The 23171-nt window shown below is 47.5% G+C and overlaps 4 protein-coding genes across 4 annotated transcripts; all 4 read right to left on the bottom strand.

Moving 5' to 3' along the window:
• Window positions 1-1640: 1640 nt before the first annotated feature.
• On the bottom strand, window positions 1641-3535 carry DFJ58DRAFT_766301 (uncharacterized protein). Its single transcript, XM_041388786.1, has 7 exons — window positions 3187-3535; window positions 3054-3136; window positions 2658-3002; window positions 2477-2601; window positions 2291-2420; window positions 2207-2236; window positions 1641-2155 (listed from the first exon to the last, which is right to left on the bottom strand). The coding sequence occupies exons 1-7, from the start codon at window positions 3458-3460 to the stop codon at window positions 1733-1735; spliced, it is 1410 nt and encodes a 469-aa protein (XP_041248662.1). The 5' UTR covers window positions 3461-3535; the 3' UTR covers window positions 1641-1732.
• Window positions 3536-7992: 4457 nt separating this feature from the next.
• Window positions 7993-9926, bottom strand: DFJ58DRAFT_855860 (uncharacterized protein; the record flags this gene model as incomplete). Its single annotated transcript, XM_041393912.1, has 8 exons — window positions 7993-8525; window positions 8577-8606; window positions 8660-8789; window positions 8851-8975; window positions 9034-9378; window positions 9428-9510; window positions 9561-9843; window positions 9903-9926. 8 exons carry the CDS (start codon window positions 9924-9926, stop codon window positions 8100-8102), a joined length of 1446 nt encoding a protein of 481 aa, XP_041248661.1. The 3' UTR covers window positions 7993-8099.
• A 3927-nt stretch (window positions 9927-13853) lies between these two features.
• DFJ58DRAFT_697770 (uncharacterized protein) lies at window positions 13854-14732 on the bottom strand. Its single transcript, XM_041383509.1, has 4 exons — window positions 14601-14732; window positions 14473-14528; window positions 14103-14413; window positions 13854-14049 (listed from the first exon to the last, which is right to left on the bottom strand). Exons 1-4 carry the CDS (start codon window positions 14714-14716, stop codon window positions 13933-13935), a joined length of 600 nt encoding a protein of 199 aa, XP_041248660.1. The 5' UTR covers window positions 14717-14732; the 3' UTR covers window positions 13854-13932.
• Window positions 14733-18840: 4108 nt separating this feature from the next.
• On the bottom strand, window positions 18841-22017 carry DFJ58DRAFT_766284 (peroxisomal oxidase). Its single transcript, XM_041388785.1, has 16 exons — window positions 21742-22017; window positions 21613-21691; window positions 21414-21568; window positions 21278-21362; window positions 20985-21223; window positions 20873-20932; window positions 20680-20819; window positions 20608-20627; window positions 20522-20556; window positions 20316-20473; window positions 20050-20261; window positions 19603-20002; window positions 19366-19550; window positions 19219-19315; window positions 19054-19171; window positions 18841-19001 (listed from the first exon to the last, which is right to left on the bottom strand). The coding sequence occupies exons 1-15, from the start codon at window positions 21848-21850 to the stop codon at window positions 19097-19099; spliced, it is 2049 nt and encodes a 682-aa protein (XP_041248659.1). The 5' UTR covers window positions 21851-22017; the 3' UTR covers window positions 18841-19001; window positions 19054-19096.
• Window positions 22018-23171: the final 1154 nt, after the last annotated feature.

Genomic DNA, 23171 nt, shown 5'->3' with positions numbered 1-23171 from the left:
AGCCTACCATCCAAAACACGGGATCTGTGGTTCTATCGGCAACACCCTAAGCTAGATCTGAGAGTTCCAGCGAAGTTCCAGAAGGAAAGCACCAAGTGGATTATACTGCGGTGGTAGAACGATAGGATCGAAAGCCAGCCAGGAACTAATGAACCACCGAGACGGATCATAATCGTACATTGAAGGTCCGCTAGTATAGCGTCCCGGCAATAGACGAACCCGCTCTTTTCTGACACAACATTACGAACCTCCTACTCTGGTGACAAGCTCCGTGTAGTTACCGTATACCTGCGGTTTCTCTTTCATATGCAACATTCTGACACATTACATTAATCTTGGAAACAAAGTTTCAAACACCCTCACTTCAGGTGCTTTGCGAGCTTGTGCGTCTCAATTTAACTCTGTTACCAAGGCCTCAGAATGAACAGGCGGTTCAGGTGCTTTACGAGCTTGTGGGTCTCAATTTAACTCTGTTACCAAGGCCTCAGAATGAACATGCGGTTATGTATGATCCGGTGACTCTGCTCACATGGCTCTAACGAAGATAGTAGCGGCGCTGGCCCGGGCAAGTACCAGTCCCTGATTTCAAGAAATGAAACAATGATACTCGGATTGGCAGCAAACAGTATATCAAATGCCAGCGTATTCTGTTTCGGTTCTATACGGGCTGATTTGAGCTTGACAGAGTGAGACAATTTCCTGTGATAGATGGATGTTCGGTAACGAGCACACCAAACTCGTGAGCGAGAATCTGACAGATAAACATCACCCAAAACAGTCACTCCTGCATGAAATAGGTATAGTGCACATTAAAGATGTGGCTTTAGAGGCGATAGGAAGAGATGCGCTGATGATAGGAGTATGTAGATTAGTGGCCACCTCAGGGCCATACAAGCAAAGGTGCCCCATGTTCTTGTGCAAGCAGGTGGGACAGGCGCCATCAAGAGACTCGAAGAGGATATCATCCGACATGCTTGCAAGCTCTGTGCGTTTAAAAGTTAAATCAGACATGTGCATGATTACATTGACGCTGCGTACCTTATTTTGCCCATGTGATCTCCTAGTTCCAACTCGCAGTGCAACATCACACAGAACAAATTTTATGCATAGCAAGCACCCGTGTAAGAAAACCATCGAGTCTGGACGTAATGCATGAGGCAGCAGTTGGGAGGAGCACCTTGTTGAGTAGCCTCTTGAACAATATTAAAGATACGACACCATGACAGCCGTTACTGTGGGAGGTCCAGGCAAGCGATCGTTGACATTCATGACTCGGACCGACAACAAACATTTTCGGGTATTGCATATGCAGATTCATATCGCGGGTGCTACAAAGTATTATAGAATAGAGGATATCTTGAAGGATGCTGTGAGGCGGGCAATCTGCAGCATCGAAGATTCAAGGAGACGTGCTGGCTATGGGGTACTTTGAGAGAAACACAGATGTTCTGAATATGAAGTTCAATCAATAAAATAAGGATACCTATAGAGAAACTCAGGTAGAGACGACGCAGACAGGTACAGACCCATCACACATACGTCATACCAAAGGGTTCCCACGCATCGGTGTACAGGTGCTCGAACATTAGGATCATCCTTCACTAACGTCGTCGTCAAACCAGAGGCCATCGAACACAATGTCAGGGTAGCAAAAGGTATTTATACATCTAATATGACACCGTGAACACATTCTCTAATTACACATGCACACTTCTAGTACAAGTTACAGAACTTACGCGCAGCAGCCACAAGTTGTTGAATTCACCGCCGCCTCGGATGTAGGGACGAAGCTCATCAGGTTATGTCCGTTCGCAAGCCACCACTTTTCTGTCTCCTCATCCGCATCGTAACCATATTGGATATCGCTCTTCGTCTTATCAGCCCACTGGTTCGCATTGCCTGCTAGCACGTAGGTGCTCTTCTCGCCGCGGGCGACGCGCAGTGCGTCCTCCATGGCCGCGCGCATCTCACCATCACGAGCCTCTTGCTCTGGCCCGTCGAGGAGATGGAATATGTCCCGGTTCAGACTTGAGGACCTCTGTGTCGCTGTAGCACGGTCGTACCGAAGAGTTTGGTAGGCATAGAGCAGCGGCGTAATCTGCGAACGATCCGAGCAGTGTGAGAATATGTTGCCTAGGACAGCAGCGTCTTCAATCTAGATAACTCTGAGGTCAGCACTCGTTTTACTGTTGACACTCCTCCTTACCGCCATGGCAGACCCTTGCGCGCGGTACGGCTAGGGGGATATGACACTCAGTATGCGCTATTTTAATGGAGAATTCACACAAACCAGCATTGGGTGGCATGAGTCGCCCAACAAGGCCAATTTACCATCCTTGTGAATCCAGGAAGGCAGTGGGTCTCGGTCCATCAATTTCCAATCGAGCGTTGACGGAACAAGCGCCAGAAGCTTTTGAATACTGCGTGTCACCAGTTAGCATGGGTACAACGGGTGCAACGAAATGGAGTCACTAACACAATGTTCCACCCTTTGTAGCTCTCTTTCATTCTTTCCACATTACCTTTAGCAGTCCACGATTCCAGGCCCTCTTCAGCTTCATCAGGGTGCATCATGACGAGGTTATATTCTTTCTTGGCACGCTGTGCAGCTCTCGCATTAGCTCCTATCGGTGACTATGTTTGACCGAACTGCTTACAATGTTATAGCCGACGATATGACCTCTAGGGCCCATCCATATGATTGATTCAGTATTCTCCACCAGTGATTTCAGGTCATCATCCTCCAGGAGTTTCTCGGTCGGGATGAGGGCTCTGTAAGCGGCGTCTCCAGTAGCCCTGGGTTCATCGGGTCCACCGACAACATATTCCCGAGTAATACTTTTGAGTCCATCGGCGCCAATGAGTAGGTCAGCAAATACGACCTCCCCAGATGCAAGAGTCACACTAGGTTGTGACGGGTCCACAGACACGACACGACAATCAACGCGTATGTTACAGTGTGGCTCAGCTGCCACATAGAGCATACGGTGAAAATCAGCTCGCTGATTTAACTTGGTCAGGCAAAATCGGTGCATCAGGGAGAGGGACTCAACGTGTATGTGGTAATAAGGGGAACCGTAGGCATTAACGAACGCCTCCCCAAATAGTGTGAACCCTACGACCTCGTCGTTCTTCCCTGGAGATTAACGTCAATCAAGAACGCCAGGATATTTAATCGTAACTCACACCGTCTAATGCTCAAATTCTGTGGTTTGACGCCAAGTTCCTCGAGCTGTGGGCCGAGACCCCAACGCTTTAAGAGACGGGAGACGTTAGGGCTGGCTTGAATACCAGCGCCTACATCACCGATGGCGGGCGCTGCTTCAAGGATGGTGACTTTGTGACCTGCATGTGCGAGGCAGTATGCAGCGGCGAGACCTCCTAGACCGCATCCTATGACTACGATGTCGAGGGGTAGGGAAGCTCGCCTTCCTTTGTACAGATGTTCAGGCTGAGACATTCAGAAGGTCAGTACATGGCCTTGTGTTGATCGGTCCTGCATTGTCACTGACTGTTTGAGATTCCATATCACACAAGGACTTGAGGATTAGGGATGATAGAGGGGGGCTGAAATGTGTGGGTGGAAGACTGATATAGGCTGTGAAGGAGGATATACTATTTAGCCCTATATCGTCACCGAGTCGGTTCCCCTCAGTAGACTATTAAAATACTCAATCAGGTCATATCGATTCAATTCGCGCCAGTCTTCGCTGGTTAGTCGTTTCTCTTCCCTTGACAGTAGATTCTGCTTCTTGAATTGGAAGCAGGAGTGCTGTCTTATTGGAAGATCTAAGCATTGATTCTTTGAATTAAAGGCAGAGACTTACTAGGCTTTCACAGTCGCTGGCCCGGCTTCCTTTAAGTTGAAGTTCAAGGTCGCCGCTGCCGTGATAAAAGTCTACCTTGACACAGCTTTATCAAATTTCAAATGATTTGTTATCAGGATCCGAATTGACTCTACATTGGTGTTGGGTTAAACGTTCATGTCGCATGTCGTAATACTATGCAGCCATGAAAGCACTGAAAGACCCGTCACTGACCTCAACTGAGAACAAGTCCTGTCCAATCTATCTCCCTTTACACATGGTGAGCTTAGATAATGTCGGACGTTGAACTAAACCTTGCTGTGCACAACGCGGAGCTAGCTTGACATGGACAAATATAAGTTGTGACCATAGACACGGCTCTTGTGCTCCTTTGATGTCTGGTCGAAGGGCATATGTACCTACATACACGAGGTCAATATTAATATCAGCCCATAATTGTTGCCGTACGTTCCTTTTGACCCTGTGAGAATTATTAGCTATCAGCTACATAACGGCGCCAGCCCCTGACTCGCATGTTTTCTGTCTATCGAACCATGTCATTTTGCGTTGACAAATCTCCTATTGTCAATGCATCGACTCGTAAGTACAGCAAACACTGCCCATCTTGATCAGTCTTAGCAAAGTGGTAAGCGTGACAGCACAGAAATCTGTTGCAGGTCCGAAACCTGCTCAACAATGTTTTTCATTTTACCACTTTTGAAAATCCACTCATAGATGGGTCCTTCCTTCAAGTAGTAGTCATAACTAACTGCCACCAGAACAAATTAGAGATCTTGGGTAAAAACCTGCAGGCTGCCGACAAATTTTATCACACCTTGACATTCACTCGTGGACGGCCTTTTCTTCGGAGGTTCATCATCAACATGCGAAGCATCCTAGCCAAAGTGGTTACCACAACGGAATTGAAATCCGTTTCTCTTAGACTGCGACAGGTTCGAAACCTGCCGACGATAGGTTTTTTCTCTCAGAGCACACCTTGACATTCGCTCATGGATGGTTTCGTCGAAGGTTCGTCTAAATGGTCTGAGCCAAAGTGGTTATCACAACAGAATAAAAATCTGTTTCTCTTGGACTTATGCAGGTTCGAAACTTGCCGACGATAGCTTTTTTCTCTCAGAGCACACCTTGACATTCGCTCATGGATGGTTTCGTCGAAGGTTCGTCTAAATGGTCTGAGCCAAGTGGTTATCACAACAGAATCTAAATCTGTCTCTTGGACTGTACGTACCAGCGCGGGTTCGAAACTCTGCCGAGGATAAGGTTTTTTTTCTATCCAACACGTCTTGAAGAATCACTCATGAATGATTTCTTTGGAGGTTCATCTTAACTGGTCTTCTAGCCAGGTGATTTCCACAACAGAATCAAAATCTGTCAAACGGTTAAACCTGCCGACGACAAGGCTTTTTTCCCTATCGGAACACCCTCCGACATTCACTCATGGATGGCTTCGTCAGGTGTTCAAGGCTCGAAATTTGCCGAACAACAGGTTTTTTTGTCTATCAGAAATATGCCTTAAGGATTCGCCCATGATTTCCTCAGAGGTTAAACATCTCGACTTCACATTGGCCGAAGTGGTGACCACAACAGAATCTAAATCTGTCTCTTGGAGTGTCTCAGCGCAGGTTCGAAACTTGCCGACGTTAAGGTTTTTTTTCTATCGAACACGCCTTGAAGAAGCACTCATGCACGATTTATTTGGAGGACCATCTTAACTGGTATTATAGCCGGTTTCCACAACAGAAACAAAACCTGTCAATGCCGACGACAAGGTTTTTTTTCCCTATCGGAACACACTTCGACATTCGCTCATGGATGGGTTCGTCGGATGTTCACGTTAACTGGTCTTTGCTAAGTGGTTACCGCAACAGAATCAAAATCTGTGTCACTTCTGCAGGTTCGAAACCTGCCATGTGACAGGTCGTTTTCCATCGGAACACGACTTGACATTGACTCATGGATGGTTTCGTCAGAGGTTTATCTAAAGGGTCTGAGCCAAGCGGTTATCCCAGCAGCATCAAAATCTGTTTCTCTTGGCCTATGCAGGTTCGAAACCTGCCGAACAACAGGTTTTTTGTCTATCATAAACATGCCTTAAAGGTTCGCTCATGGATGATTTCCTCGGAGGTTCCACATCTCAACTTCACCTTGGCCGAAGTGGTCATCACAACAGAATCTAAATCTGTCCCTTGGACTGTGTCAGCGCAGGTTCGAAACTTGCCGACGATAAGGTTTTTTTCTATCCGACACGCCTTGAAGATTCACTCACGGACGGTTTCTTTGCAGGTCCATCTTTAACTGGTCTTATAGCTAGGTGACGACTAGTTTTTTTTTTCGCTATCGGAACACACTTCGACATTCGCTCATGGATGGGTTCGACGGATGTTCATCTTGACTAGTCTTTGCTAAGTGGTTACTGCAACAGAATCAAAATCTGTTTCACTTCAACTCTGCAGGTTCGAAACCTGCCATGTGACGGCTCTTTTTCCATCGGAACACACCTTGACATTGATTCACGGATGGTTTCGTCGCAGGTTCATCCAAATGGTCTGAGCCAAGTGGTTATCCCAACAGAATCAAAATCTGTCACCCTTGGACTATGCAGGTTCGAAACTTGCCGAACCACAGGTTTTTTGTCTATCATAAACATGCCTTAAAGATTCGCTCATGGATGATTTCCTCGGAGGTTCCACATCTCAACTTCACCTTAGTTGAAGTGGTTACCACAACAGAATCTAAATCCGTCCCTTGGACTGTGTCAGCACAGATTCGAAACCTGCCGACGATATAGTTTTTTTGCTATTGATTACGCCTTGAAGATTCACTCATCAATGATTTCTTTGGAAGTCCATCTTTAACTGGTCTTATAGCCAGGTGAGTCGTGACGTCAAGGTTTTTTTCCCTATCGGAACACACTTCGACATTCACTCATGGATGGCTTCCTCGGGTGTTCATCTTAACTGGTCTTCGCTAAGTGGTTACCGCAACAGAATCAAAATCTGTTTCATTTCAACTCTGCAGATTCGAAACCTGCCGTGTGAGAGGTCTTTTTCCATCGGAACGCACCTTGACATTGACTCATGGATGGTTTCCTCAGAGGCCCATCTAACTGGTCTTAGCCAAGTGGTTACCCAACAGAGTCAAAATCTGTTTCTCCTGGAGTTGGTTCGAAACCTACTAACAACTTTTTTGCGGTGTATAGATCCTCAGAGGTCCATCTTGACTAGGCCCAGTCATTGCGCCGAAACCTCCTTTTTTGTGATACTCTGTCCATGAAAAGGAATTCACCTTCGCGCTCCGCGATGGCTTCAGCTTTTCCTCGGAAAGTTTTACAGTTATCATCCATAACTTGCGGGCGTTCGAGAAGACGAGTCAACGAGAACGCGTGTTGATTCCATCGAGCTTGTTCACTGTTTATTCACTGTAAGTTATTCTCGTTTATCACTCAATGCAGTAACAATCTCATCTGACCAAGTGAGACCACCTTCGCGAGTTGATTGTGTTACGACTGTCGTTAAACATGTATTGTCTAAGCGTTCTGATGATGTAAATTTGGCGGTAGCTCTTCATCGGACAACCTCTCCAAAGAAAGGAATGCCACGGTGCTCAAGCATCTTCCGACTACTGGTAAATCCAACCCTCTTTGTGAAAGTTATATTTATTTCTCAGAGCCTGTCTATTGAAATACGCTCATTCTCATTAGTGACATTTCCCATGTCTTGTTGCAATTTCAGTCTTGAAACTGGATTGACGTCGTTCTAAATATAATTTTATGTTCTAAAGTCCTCGTGCCGATGTCAAACGTCAGTGTTTTGTAAGTTCGCATGTCGAATACACCCAGTTCATATCTAGAAGGGGGGCCCCTGCGGTGTTCAAAACATGTTCTAAATTTCGAGCTTAATTTTCCGAGTCAAACTCCGTAACTATGTTGTAACCGTCGCTTACCTTACATGCCTTTTGACACCTCAACGCTGTATATTAGAATCTAGACACAATTGGGCTGCAGTTTGGAAAGCATTCCTAGAGTGCGACAAGGTACGAGACGACACTCCGACCTTCGAGGTTTGAATCAAAATCCAGGATTCTAAACGCTGCAGAAAGTCAGTGCAACGATGGGAACATCCTGACGGATTATTGTAAAAATTCAAACCGTTACAGGCCGGCTGCTCAATAGGTACAGTACTAGGACTGCTGAGCTAAACGGCCACCACACACTCGATACTCGTGTATCAGCCAATAGTCTAGAATATAAATAACTAAAAGACTCCTATGGAGTTAGTGATCGCGATTTATAGAATGCACAACACTTGGCTTGAGTCCAATCGAAGGAACGAGGGTCATAAGCCTGTTCCCATTCGCGAGCCACCACTTTTCTGCCTCCTCATCCGCATCGTATCCATATTGGATGTCGCTCTTCTTTTTATCAGCCCACTGATTTGCATTGCCTGTAAGTACACGCGTGCTCTTCTCGCCGCGCGCAACGCGCAATGAGTCTTCCATGGCTGCGCGCATTTCGCGATCACGCTCCTCTTGCTCCGGCCCGTCAGGTTTGTGAAATATGTACCGGTTTAGACTTGAAGACGTCTGTGTCGCGGTAGCACGGTCGTACCGGAGAGACTGGTAAGCATAGAGGAGAGGCAATATCTGCGAGCGATCCGAGCAATGCGAGAATATGTTGCCTAGAACAGCAGCATCTTCAATCTAGAGAACTCTGATGTCAGCACTCGGTTTACTGTCAACCCTCCCCCTTACCGCCATAGCTAACCCTTGCGCGCGGTACGGCTAGGGGGATATGACATTCAGTATGCGCTATCTGATCGAGAATTCACACAAACCAGCATGGGGTGGCATGAGTCGCCCAACAAGGCCAACTTGCCATCCTTGTGAATCCACGAAGGCAGTGGGTCTCGGTCCATCAACTTCCAATCGAGCGTTGACGGAACAAGCGCCAGAAGCTTTTGAACACTGGGTCCCGCGCCACCAGTTAGCTTGAGCACAAGGTGGAGATCAAAATGGAGTCACTAACGTGGTGCTCCATCCCTTGTAGTACTCCTTCATTTTGTCCATGTTACCTTCAGTAGTCCATGATTCCACGCCCCCTTCAGCTTCTTCAGGGTGCATCATGACGAGGTTAAAATCTTTCTTGGCACGCTGTCCAACTCTCCCATCAGCTCCCGATGTTGACCATGTTGACCGAAAGTCGGCTTACAATAGCATAGCCGATGATGTGACCTCCGGGGCCCATCCATATATTCGATTCCATTCTCTCCACTAATGGTTTCAGCTCATCGTCCTGTAGGAGTTTCTCAGCCGGGATGATGGCTCTGTAAGCAGCATCTCCAGTAGCCCTGGGTTTATCGGGCCCGCCGACAACATACTCCCGAGTAACACTTTTGATTCCGTCGGCGCCAATGAGTAGGTCAGCAGATACGACCTCCCCAGAAGCAAGAGTCACACTAGGTTTCGATGGGTCCACGGATACAACGCGACTATTAACACGGATGTTACAGTATGGCTCAGTGATTTCATAGAGCATACGGTATAAATCAGCTCGCTGTTTTAGCCTCGTCAGAAATAATAGGTGCAATAAGGAGAGGACTAACGTGTAAGAAGTAGAAAGGGGAACCGTATTCCTTATTCATCACATCCCCGAGGGGCGTCCACCCTATGACCTCATCGTTGGTCCCTGGAGATTGTCATCAAGCAAGAGCGCCAGAACACTTCGACGTAACTCACATCGTTTAAGGCTCATACCCTGAATTTTGACACCATGTTCCTCGAGATGTGGGCCAAGACCCCAACGCGTCAAGAGACGCGAGATGTTGGGACTGGCTTGAACGCCAGCGCCCACCTCACTGATGGTTGACGCTGCTTCAAGGATGGTGATTTTGTGGCCTGCCTGTGCGAGGCAGTATGCAGCAGCGAGACCTCCCAGACCACATCCTACAACTACGATGTTGAGGGGCAGTGAAGCTCGCCTTCCTTTGTATAGATGATCCGGCTGATGGGCCGAACCGCCCTGAGACATTCAGAAGGTCAGTATATAGCCTCATTTTGACCGGGTCCCACATCACTGACTATTTTAGGTTCTGGTACGTTCATCGTATCACTCAAGGAGTAAGACTTGGGGGTGATAGAGCGGGGATGATAGAGGGGGCCGAAAGTGTGATGATTGATGTGAGTGAACTCTTGATATAGGCTGCTAAGAACGAGAACGTACCTATTTCGTATCCATCCAACCATCAGGAGTTTCGCGCCTGTCTTCGTTGATTGATAGACGTCTTTCTTCCCTCGCGTATTCTGTCTCCTGAATTGGAAGCAGGAGTGCTCGCTTACTTGAAGATGTCAGCACAGGTCCTTTGAATTAGAAGGTAAAACAAATCATCCTTTCGCAGTTACTGGCCAAGACCCCCTTCCGAGCGACCGCTGCCGTGCATCACTGAATGCACCTTGACAGTTAGCCCTAAGGCTTTGTCTGTGTCTAAATGATTTGTTGTCCGACACACTCCAATTGTATGTCACGTGGACGCACATCAAGTGATTAAGATTGGTGAGCAAGTTCATCAAAATGTTTATCTAAACTCTCAGGCATAAGCTTCCACAGGCCCGGGAGGTTTTAACTCAAGAGACAGAATGCTTACAAAGGCGATGATGATAGGGGTGAGACAAGGCGGTTGCAGTACGGTTGCCAGACTGTTGAGTAGTATTCGATTAGTAAACCCATACCCGACAAAAGGTGATGCAAGGGACACTGCAGGGAAGAATGAATTACCACAGTAAAAAATTAAATGCAGGAGACTCCCATGGCCGAGGAGCAGCGAAGGCAACATATCGAATCTTTTCCATGTATACGGTCGACTATGGGCACGCTTCTGAATGATAACAGGCGTGTATACCGTGGGCATGTATGACTCACTCATGAGGTAGAGTGCCACTGTCATGCCACTGTCACAGCTGCCACGCCCCTGTCTCTAGGTGACCTATGACCCAATGAAAGGTTGGAATGAGTGGCCCAAGAGGTCAGCGCAACTATCCTGGTTTAGGACCCCTGGCAAATGCTATGGATACCATCAGATGTACGAGTAACTCAGAGACAGATAACGTTAAATCTAGATGCTCGAGATTTTTGAACATAGATGACCGTGAGTAGCTTGCAGACGAGACTATACATCTCTTTCCTTGTGTGTTTCTGCTGATCATTTGCCGGATTCAGAATCTCGTTAGTGCTAGTCTGCCACACCGTTCAAGTTACAAACCTCGAATCTTAACTGCGACACTATTCATTAGACGGGTTTATCCTTCCAGAGGTAGGGTGTGCAGTAGAGATGTCTTCACGTATGTAAGAAGGAACAACCGTCTTCCTTCTGTAACGGTCTGCCTTGGGGAGAGACTACCTTCATGACTCACGTGAAATAAACAACTTGCACCGCTAGGCCACCCTGCTGGGCCCTTCCATGAAGGTGCGGATGCCTCATCGCAGTCTCTTGCAGATGTCGCCCAGGAAGTTATTTTCGATGTCCAGTGTCTGCAGACTCAACGCTAGTGATCGACTCGGACTCCTTTTCCGATGCTCCCGTGAATCAACCAACCACTATTTTCCCACCACATATCTGAACCAAAAGGCACGGATATCATGTGGATCAAGTCACGATACGGGTACTTGAGCTAAAGTTTTGTGTCCACATGCCAAGGTTTGCAAGTCGTGGAGATAAGTTTGGTGGTCGAGCAAGTTCAAGTTGGTGGCCAGCCAAATTTATGTAATTCAGTTACTACCCACGAACCCCTGCTAGTGCGTGACAATCTGGATTAAGTTGATCAAATTTTAGGCAAGTTCTAATAAATGTGTTTGTCCCAGCTCTATAACAGCTCGATCTAAACGTTGCTTAGATATCGCAGTAACGTTTTTGGGTTCGTAAGTAACTTATTATGTCGCTGTCGCTGAAATCGAATCGTCGAAAACACTGGCACGAAACATTGTGTTACTGCAGTTCGTTCCATCTGGAAGCTTCCAGGATCACCCAGCCAACATTTGTACTGGGCGTCGCAGGAGGCATACGGTAGTTTTTCGCGTCATAGGACCGCCACTTAACGCATGGGAGCTCCAGGACATTGGTTGGTCATGAGGTTCCGGTCCGTCGCGCACGGTGCAACGCCTGGCTCATTTGTCATTTAGAGTTATCGCTAGAGCTAACTTAACAAGCAACGTGCTGCGGTGTCTTATCATTGGTGAGTGCCCCCTGTCTGGTTATTCCATTCAGGCGGATTGCGATGGGTACGAGCTCGACTTGTGCCTTGGATGTCCCAGAGGCTAGAATATGCTTCGATGGTGCAAGAACTATCGATAAAAATGACGAGTTAAGTGCGTCAGCACAGCGGATCCGGAGTTGATTACTGGCAACCCCGACCAATAAACAGCCAGGGCGTGTCTTCGATGCTTCACATTTCCCCTCTGGAAATCCGTCATGTGGACTTTGCGATGCAGAGCTTTGGTTTCGACCTTAGTTAACCGTAACTGCCGACCGCTAGATTTCTGCGTATGAGCTCAAGGCAGCATGGAACAGATGGTCCTTGTTAGCAAGAACGAATAGCCATTTCATCGCTGCTTGCGGCTCAGGATTGGCAACCATCTCCCAGTGAACCTAGAAGTCCATAACAGCATCAGTATGTGCAAAATCATGATAATATCAACGTCTACCTCAACGCTCGCCCAGCCGCCAACAAGAATAAGCGCATTCTCATCCTCGAGTGTAGATCCAAACACAAGTATCTTCTTGGTTAAGTCTGAGATCCTACTGAGGATGTCGAACACCTCTGCGCGATGACTGGGAGCTTTGAGGGTAATGAGGAGGACCTCTGTGACAGGCTGCTAAAATGCGATAGGATGGTCGTTGAAAATGACATGATACATCTTCGGCGGGCCCCCAAAGGCGGGTTTCAGAACTTCAAGCAGAGGACCGTGCCTGGTACGAGGGGGAAGCCATCAACGCCTGATGTGGCATGGTGCGGTAGGGTATCCCAGTCTAAAGCCCGGGCATAACGGGCCCCCGTTCAAAGACTAGCAAGATGTATAACACGCATGTACTGAGAAAGACGGGCCTGTTGCGATAACAGTATGATCAAGCAGTCTTGAATGCTACCAATAATATCTACCAGTAAGAGAATCATACACACATCTGGACACTATCAGCCTTTGAAACTATGTCGAATGCAGGGCGAATTCAAACGTCCTTTCGAAACTCCTCTTAAGTGTCGAAGATAATGATTTCAGTCGTTGGGATACTAGTAGACGTGGTTGGCTTGGGAAGTTTTGGGAAGTGCCCCTTATGTAATATCCCCCGTTAACCGAGCCTCGAATTTCCAAGTCTCGTGTGGACTGCCGATTGCTCCTACCTACAGCTTTAAATTTAACTTGGAGGACTGATTTTGAGAACATGTAGTGCGTGCGTACACAGTTATTAATTTGGCTCGGTACATTGCAAGTATGTGTGTAGATACTTTACGGAATTTGCAACATTAATGTCAGACGACCTGCCAGTGACAGGGGTGAGACGTTGACTGGACTCGTGACCGGTCTAACGATAGACGGACTGTACCAGTAAACCATAACTTGAAAACTGGGTTTAAATTTGGATAGTGCGCTCTGAATTTTTGCCCCACATACAACCTAGACTGGCTGGCAGTAGCCTGGCCTATTACGAGGGCCAGAGGGCCCAGCACTTTAAGCTTTAATACTAGATCTGACATCGATGATGATAGATATCGATGAAGGTCTGAATACAACGCGGAGCTACTTACCACTACAAAGTAAGCAATTCCAAACAATCTTATCGTTAACGTAACGAAAACCCCTGACTATTTTACTCAGACAGAGATACGAATTACAGAACGTGGGTCCTTGATGATGTCAGAGATCATGCGATCAATGAAAACCAAGTTGGCTCACTGGCAGCTGACCGAAGCCCTGTCAGCTGATGAACAGTCAGGACATGCCTTGCAAGGTGTTGTTTTACCTTCCCTCACAGCGTTCCGTCACGAAGACTTTGTGATACAGAAACTATGTACAATTGCGTGCTTTTAATTCGACCTCAGTATCCTTAACAGACAACCGCTACTTCCCCGTGAAGGAGGTCAAGGCGCTGTGGAACAGATGGTCCTTGTTGGCAAGAGCGTACAGCCGTTCAAGCGCAGCTTTCGGCTCAGGCTTAGCGACCATTTGCCAATGAGCCTAGAAGTCATCACCGTTAGTACGTCCGAAATTGCGATAATCTCTACGCATACCTCAACGCTCTTCCAACCACCAACGACAATAATCACATTCTTATCTTCCAGCGAAGGACCAAACACGAGCATCTTCTTAGTTGAGTCTGAGATCTTGGTGAGGATGTCAAACACTTCTGTGCGATTACTGGGGTTCTCGATAGTGAGGAGGAGGACTTCCGTGACAGGTTGCTGGAGTGCGATGGGATTGGCATTGAAAATCACATGGTACATCTTCGACCAGCCCCCATATGCGGGTTTCAAATGTTCAAGCAGAGTCGCATACAAGGGGGACGCCATCATCGCTTGATGGTGCGCTAGGCTATCCCAGTCTGAAGCCAGGGGATTATTGCCCACTCCTTTCAAGACTACCGAAATATGTATCACATACTCATGAAGACACAGCCTTTAGCAGGATTCTCGATCTGTGTTCCAACGTAGGAAGGCCTGTTGCAATAATAGTATGATCAGGGCGCCTGCATTACAAGTAATATATACTAGCAGGAGAACGACGCGCACATCTGGATACCATTAAACTTTGAAACCAGCTCGAATGCAGGTTTCAAAATTGAGCGGTCTTTACGAACCGCCTCTGTGGTGTCGAAAATGACGAGTTCAGTCGTTGGAATAGGCATAACTTGAGTGCGGGTGAAGCTTTTGGAATAGATACTCTTCACAACAGTGCCTCCGTATATATACCTTGGTCGATGAATTTCAAACGGGACTCTGGTGCGTGATATCTTTAGCGCAAGTCTCGTTACGGCCCATCAATATCATGATTGCGGACGGCTCTTCAGCTTCAGTTCCGCTGACTCTTAGCTTGGCACGTGTGAAGAATGGCACAGATATAGCCAACAGCGAAAGCCGCAGTCATAGCATAGCCATATCCATCGCACCCGCGGCAGTCCGCCATCCCAGACTACAGGGCTCTGTCAGCTTGTGAACGGGGATGCCAAGGAGACGGATTGGCAACAGTGTCGATCCAACGAAAGCTCTTGTCAGGAACGGATAAGCCTGAACACTCGGCTCGCCCTTCTGAAATTTAGAATTCTCCGTACTTTCGCCTGTCTTCAAAGGGAATAAACCATCCGATCAGCCACTCTTCGTGTTCATGGATGACGTTGGCAACTTGGGGGTTTAGCCGTGAGGTAGGGTTCAGGGCCAGTGGCCTTTTGGATGTGTGACGCACGAACGTGGATAACCATAGGACCATAGATTCCAACTGGTTCCGCCGGAGATTTCCTCGACTGGAGCCAAGATATGGATTACGCAAACCTGGCACCAGTCTGAAAAGCCAAAACATTTATTGGTTCAGCGGCATCATGTGCAGAGCTTCAAAACTTCATTGACTAGATGGAGATTCTGTGTACGATCACCGGCATCCGTGACGGACGAAGGAAGACCCACAAGAGCGCTGCCAGCACTTCCTTAGTAAGTACCATAAGAGTGATACTATCGACAAGAATGTCTGCAGGTGACAAAGATAGCAACTTACCGAGATCAATAAGGGCAGCCGACAACCTTGACATCAGCCTGAGGCTCTGAGAATCGAATGATTATCGATCATCTCGCTGACCTGCGTGGCGACAAGAGCTTCGGTTATGGCTTTGGCCAAGCGTCGATTGACGCCCGCATCATCTCCTGTCGCCTGCGCCTGCGTATAGATCTTTTCATGATAACAGCACGCCACCCCAGAAGAAGGACAACGTTGAGGATATCAAGTCATGGTCTATCGATATGAAGATATCTCGTAGCTGTAATATGACAGTATGTCTGAATTCGGTTCGGACCTTGCCGAACAGCGGCCTTGAAGCCGATGATATTTGTCTCGTACCAGTGACAAACCCCAAAAATCAACGGTGTTCATTCACTCCTAGAAAGCTCATTGTCCTGGCAGGTTACTACGCTCTGACGCAGCCGCAGCACGTCCCAAGAGATTTGACAGTCAACAACAGAGGTGACTCAGACCGCAAGGGCGCATCAAGCCTGCTTCTTGCTTACCGTGTCCATAATATCATAGTGAGATGTTACAGCTGTCTCCATAACTGGTGGTACTGGCGCTGGAGGGTTAAGGTTTGAAGCCTGGGAGTTTGGGGTAATAGAAATGTCTTGTTGAGGCTCAAGAGCGTATTCGAATTCAACCATCGGCTGGTTTGGTAATGACCTCGCTTGACAAAATCACTTTCCAATACAAGTACTGAAAATTTACGGTTTCGAAGGCCTTGGTGGCCTAATCCGGTAAAACGTCTTTACACGATGAGACAACGAACGGACTGGAGACCGACACGAACTTACCTTGTGAAACGCCTCAGAGCGACATTCTCCGAAAAAGCTGGCACAAGGTGAGACGACAACGTGGCATATAACCAACAGAAACACACACGTCTGACGCCTGTTCTTCGGGTGACTGACATTACAACTTGCTTAGGTAGTAGTGAAATTCCGACCTCATCGATTTGATATGGTTTCTATCACTGGAAAAGGTGTTTTGTCGATCCAAGCGTGGTGGGCGCGGTGAAGGCACAGCTACAGGGATGAGCGCACAACTGCATCCTAGGCCTGCAGCGATAGCCACAGTACATGAGCCCTGTCAAGGATGAATCAAAACATGTCGGAGAAGAGTCTCTGTTCTTGAAAATGGATTCAACTACAATACCTTCGTTCTGACGTCGATGCCAGTGAGGTTACGAACAGAAGCATGACGAAATCCAGCTTTGAAATTTAAACTCTCCTGTTGACCTCGTGATTGGTTCAGAACTGGTTCTGCCTGGTAGATGGCAGAACTCCGCTGACAGAATCCGGCAGGATGTCAAACTACCGTGAGTCCGTGACAGGGATCACAGCGAAAGATGTTCTAATACTAACCTTCTTCACCAGCAACCGCACTTCCTTACCTGAATCCTTTGAAGGCACTTGCAATCACCCTCTCATCTGTTATTGTTCCCCATGCTGCCCACATTGAAGTAGGGGACCCAGGCAGAGTAGCGGCCAGGTAGCACTGTAGCTTAGTCAGCCACTCATCAGGCTTTGTTGTGGCATCGCGGCCCTTCAAAGCTTCACAAGCGAAACTCACCACTTCTTACTAGCTTGCTCACGACATGCAAGCCAATTCGTCGACGTCATGCGCACATGCACACCAGCACCTGGCAAGCATCAATATTGATGTAGCTGCTGGATGATGGAAACGAACCTCACACGACAACAGACAGTGGGATGTGGATATGCTGTCGTATGCACAGCCCTGTAGCGCTTTGATAGTTTTGCCAAGTGGCAGAAGTGGCGGAGAATCAAACGTTCAACGTTCATGGTCAAAGTTTAATGTCAATAGTGACCTTCAGCTTCAACCATGAACGTTTGATTCTGAACACCATAAAGTCTTAGTAGATTGTTGTTCATGAAGTTAGTGTGCGGCACTGTGAATTGCATGAAGCATCGGCAATCGCTCAGCGTTCTAGCACTCATCGACATCGATCATCCTTATAAACCCATATTTCAGACGTTCCCAGGCTCTTCCGAGTCTCTGCCATGGTGATCGGATTCATCGTGCAACTTGTTATATTTGCAGGCCAAGATGACTGGCTTTCACAACCGCTCCCTTTCTTGCATATACCACAGGACTGCAAACTAGGGCAACATTGCATTCATCCAGATTCTCATTGCTCCGATCACCTTGCTCGTCGTCACTGTTCCAAAAGGTAATGATATACTTTTACGTCAAATGTGCTATGTACTCACTGTACCGACCATTTATCAGCAGTTTTTGAACCAGATACCGCGCAACAAATGTCTTCACTCCGCTTGGTGAATCTCTCGAAGAATTGCCTTCTGACATACGATCCTTACTTCGGATGCGACCTCACCTTAACTGACAACTGCTACTTTCATCTTTCATTTGTACGGGGTCAAGGTAGTGCAGAACAGGTACGGTCCCAGCGTCAGCACGTCCAAAATCGCGATAATCTCAACGCCTACCTCGACACTCCGCCAACCACCAACAAGAAAGATTACGTTCTCATCCTCCAGCGTAAGACCAAACACGAGCATCTTCTTTAGGTGAGTCCGAGATCTCGGTGAGGATGTCAAATACCTCCGCGCGATGACTGGGGTCTTTGAGCGTGCAGAAGACTTCCGTGACACGTTGATGGAATGCGATTGAATGGTCGTTAAGGATCACATAGTACATCTTCGCTGAACCACCCAAAATGGGTCTCAGGACTTCGCGCAGAGTACGGGGATGATATCATTGCCTGATAGTGAGCCAGGCTATCCCGGTCTGAACCTTAAAGCCAAAGCATTATCGACCCCCTTTTCGAGACCGGCGAAACACGCAACACATGCTGAAGAAGATATAGCCTGTCGCTTGGTTCTCGATCTACACTCCACCCTAGGCGGGCCTATCATGATGATAGTATGATCAGGCGCCATGCGCTACCGGTCATGTTTACTACCGGCCAGCCAGAGAACGACCCGCACAACTGGACACTATCAGCCTTTGAAGTTATTTCGAGTGCAGGGGCGTAACACAGTGACTGAATGGTCGTTATGAAGCGCCTCTGAAATCTAGAAGATAAGATTTCAATCGTTGGGATAAACATGGTCGCGGATGAGGTTTTGAGTATTGATGCATGACGTCCCTTCTATTCATGCTAGTCTTCCCAACACATACGTCGATGATGAATTTTCAAATTCGTACTGGTCAACTCCCGTTATTCTCGTTGCTAACATCAATGTTCCGACCTGTCGCAGACGGCTCTTGCACTTATCGTATCAGCTCACTGCATAGATCGATTTCAAATACAACTGGTATGTGCGTAGTAATTTAACTGAAGATAAAGGAACACTGGTATGTGTAAAGATACCTTACAAATGGCACGGATCCAAGTCATGCTAGCTTACGTTACTACTCTGGTGCTGAACATCCTGTAGTGCGCAAATTACTCGTCTGAACATGTGTCTAGGGAGGAACACGTACATCTCATAAATGGCGGGCTGTTGTGGGTATACCATTGGTAATTTCAGAGTCTACTTTTGAGTTTCATCTTCTCCTGAGCCGCAGCTTGCCCGCGTTGTAGCATGGGTCGAATATAAGGCTACGTTGACTGAGTAAATGACAACCAAATAACAAACAAAGACTTACAGCATAAGCGGGAGTAACTTCATCCTTATTCATCGGCTCCATCTGCACTCGTTGCCAGAGTGCCTCGTAAACACGGCCATCAAAGACTCCCAGTGCGCTATCGAACGTAGTCAGTACGTCAACCATACAGATACCGTTTACAAGTACCTATCTAGGGACCAGTCCGAGAAGCCGAAAGCATCGGTTAGACCAATGGCATTGAGCAGGACTTCAATACAAAGAGCTTTGACGGCTAAACGGAGATCCTGCGTAGGATCGCCAGCACCCGTATGACGAATCAACCCAACCGAAAGGAGATCCACGAGAGCGCTTTCAGCACACGTTAGTAAGTACTGTTAAAATGATGCAATCAGAACGTTTGCAGTGACGAAGATGGCAACCAACCAGCCTATAAAGGCAGCCGACAGCCTTCGCGTCCTCCGAAGGTAAATTGGCGAGATTGTTGATCATCTCACCGACCTGCGCGGCGACAAAAGCCTCTGTTACGGCTTTGGCCAAGCGCTGATTGACGCTCGCATCGACATCTCCACCTGCTGGCGTTTGGGTGAAGTTCTTTACCATAAGAGCAGCACGCCACTCTAGAAGAAGGACAACGCTTTGGACATCGTGCCAAGTTGATGCTGTGACTTGTGGAGGGGCCTTGCTAGTTGTGGACAACAGGCGCAAATAAGCCGATGAAGGGGGAAGCGTGGAAACATCTGTGGTTGACGAAAGCACAGCTTTGCATAACTTTGTAGCGGCGCGTACTACCTGTCCGTCCAGGACAAAGTTGTCCCCTTCGAACCTGGGTACCTCTTCAATATCAGTTGACGCTCAGAAGGCAAAACGCACGTCGCGGCGGGGAGGTATTCAATGTATAATCGCCCAAGTCCAGCAAATGCGCTGTACCCATGTCCACCCATAGAACGCCGAGCGGTTTCAATATCAGCGATTCCATGTGTAGTAACAAAGACTTTTAAGCCACACAAGAGAGCATGCATCTCTGGGAGAAGGGAAGTGTCTCGATTTGCAAGTCGCTGTTGCATCTGAGTCAACGCTTTGATCTGACCATCGCAGAGGTGAGTACTTGGGCTAACGGACGAAGAAGTAGAACAAACCGTATACCTCCCGAGCTCAATGAACACGAATGCCCTAGAGAGGATGGGCAACAAGCGGTAGTACGTTGAAGGGTATGTCAAAACTTGGCGTTCGAGTCCCTTTGCATCTAGTTCGCCTTGTCTCCGGACAGTCGTGTAACGAATAGCAACTGTTGCAGCTGCGAAAGGATTAGGTTGGAGATTACACTGGATGCTTAGAGCTCTACCTTTGGCTATGGTCCATCCGGACGCTGGTATCATGCTGGATTATATTGTTAGTCCTGTTGGGCAGAAGCGCAGAGAATTGACAGACGTTGCCCTGATATACATCATCTGGCATATCGTGTCAGTGATATCAATATCAAGACGAATTGAAGAAGATTACTCCTCCGTAGCTGAGTTTTGCGTGAGGAGGTTGGACATAACTACCCTCCGTCGTGACCTCAGCAAACTTTGAGAACATGTTCGTCCTGGGTATCCGTACGTGATCAAATCTGGCGAAGCCTTGATCTTGTGAAGCCATGCCTGTAGCGAATACATCAGATAATGCATTATAAATGGGTTGAGATTTCACGTACCTCCCGAAGCTTTCGGACCAATATCGCCCACAGTGATTCCTTGAAGAGGTTTATGATCCTCTGCAAAAGTATTCAGTGTCGCTATAAATTGGGTAATACTGGCCAGGCAAACCTAATGACCTCAGTTGCACGAAGAAGAGGTGAGGGCCCATATCCTTCCCATCCGGCAAGATCAACTTTGCTTGGACAGCACCATGAGTTGCGGACTTTCCCAGAGCACCGACCCACCACTTAGTGCTCGTAAGACTGGGAGAGTTTATTTCGAACTCTTGGGTTTCCGGGATATACGTCGAAGTAGTTTCTAGACGAGCTACATTTGTACCGTGACCAAGTTCGGTTTGCAAATAACACCTAAAGCTTCATAGTGAGTATAGTTCAGGCGAAAATGACTTGAAGGCAACACACCCTTGAATCCCCTTCTCATACACCAAATCCCAATAGTTGTCCATCAATGCGGGAGATCCTTGACCGACGAAAATGGGCTGGAATGCTACACAAATTATGAGTGTCCTGTCTGCGTGAAGGACATACATCTACATACCGCGGTCATGTAGTGTGGTCGACGTCGTTTCCGAAAGAAGTGACGAGGCTGTATTGTATTCTTCTTCAGACCAATTATGCATCCGACGTAACTCATCCAGCCTATTTATGATGGCGGCAGCTCTGACGAATTGATCTGTCCGCCCTAGAAAGTCCCTGAGAGAATAAGTTGTAGGAAAGACAAGATAGCTGACACTCACCTGTGCTGTTTGTCGAATAATGGTTCTTGCACAAGAATCTTTTCCAGGCGTTCATGCAGATCCCACACTTGCTGTCCACCTGAGCGAAGTTAGGGCGCTACAAGAACTAGGATGTCTTAGACTGTTCACCATATAGATAATTTCTGACAGCCTGGACGCTGATCGAGGTTCGTGAACGTGCTGCCTTCATATCAGCAACTGTCTGTTGGTTGACATCTACTATTGGTCTAGGCGCCATTGTCTTTGTGCTGCCAATTCAAAATGGGTTGGGGCCGGAGGATAATGAAGCAAGCTTTATTTATACGCGACAGAGGTATGAGAACTCGTGATTTCAGTTTACCGGTGGCAACAGGCTAGCCGCTACAGACTCGGGGTTGACTCCGAGGGGTGTCTGACGTGGTACTAACGTAATGAGACCTATTCCAGACTCAAACTCGACGTGGACGAAATTCGAGCGTCTGACAAACGGATGCAAACTAGACGATGCAGACTTGCAATTGAGTACAATTGAACTTTCACTTTGTTCCCCACCGCGTTAACACTCATAACCCAACGATATCCACTCTCTGAAAAGACAAATTCTTCACAACCTGACCCTCAGTTCCTTTCAAGTCCCTTCGACGGAAGTTCGACCAGAACCGCCATGCAACCTCGTAACAGCCTGTCACGTCGTCTACCCGTCCCAGCTGCTTTTAGTCGTGGACCTCTTTGGCACATAACATGGTCCCAACTTCTTCGATGGGTTCTTTGGCCTTGATGACCAACCGATCTGCGTGCGTTATTGATGAATGGCAGCTGTTCAATTTGAAGCTTGCGGCTATCAAGGTTACAAATTGGACTGTCGTTTTCTCCATGGGTGTATAGCACGCTACTCTTTTGATCAAAATTTCTCATTTATAGCTCATATAGTCGCATCAACTGCGTACTTTCCATTACTTGTGTTTCTTCCTTCCGTTTATGCATTTGTTAAGCTTAGAATGCAGAAACAAGTCCTGGACGACAAGGTTACATCCATCTGATTCTGATGTCTGCCTTTTCCAACCCTCTAGCTCTTTCGCCTGGATTCACTACTGCATCACTGGAGTGGTGTTGAAAGCCGAGCATTGAGCGCTGGAAGGAGGGCCAAAGAGGGAAGGGATTAATCACCTGGAATGGCGCGTGTTCCTCTCCACCTCTTCAATCATCACAGTTGCAATCTACTGGAACAATGTCTCTTCTCCCGCTCTCACGCCTTTTGTTTATTCCTCCCCATACGACTCTCTTCCATACCTAGAATGGCGTAAGAAAACAGTCGAGACCGCGCGCAAGGCTGGCAGGTATGTTGGAAAACACCTCGCACTCCTATGGTCCGGACATACCCGCCAAGAATCCTCATTGCATGACATCCGCGATTCGTTTTCTCGCAAGGAACGAGTCCTGAATCTTCCAGTAGTTATCTTGCGCCATGCTCGGACTCGGAATCAGGCGAAATCGATGGAGAAAGCGAGATGGAGTGCAAGGGTTGGATGAGGGATCTAGAGAGGCAAGGAAGCGTGAAGCAGCATCACATTCATCATCAG

The sequence above is a fragment of the Suillus subalutaceus genome (genome assembly GCF_016647625.1).
Source record: "Suillus subalutaceus strain FC151 chromosome Unknown DFJ58scaffold_12, whole genome shotgun sequence".
NCBI classification, from domain to species: Eukaryota; Fungi; Basidiomycota; class Agaricomycetes; order Boletales; family Suillaceae; genus Suillus; species Suillus subalutaceus.
The sequence above is the reverse complement of the archived record's forward strand: the minus strand, read 5'-3'. Positions and strand labels throughout refer to the sequence as shown.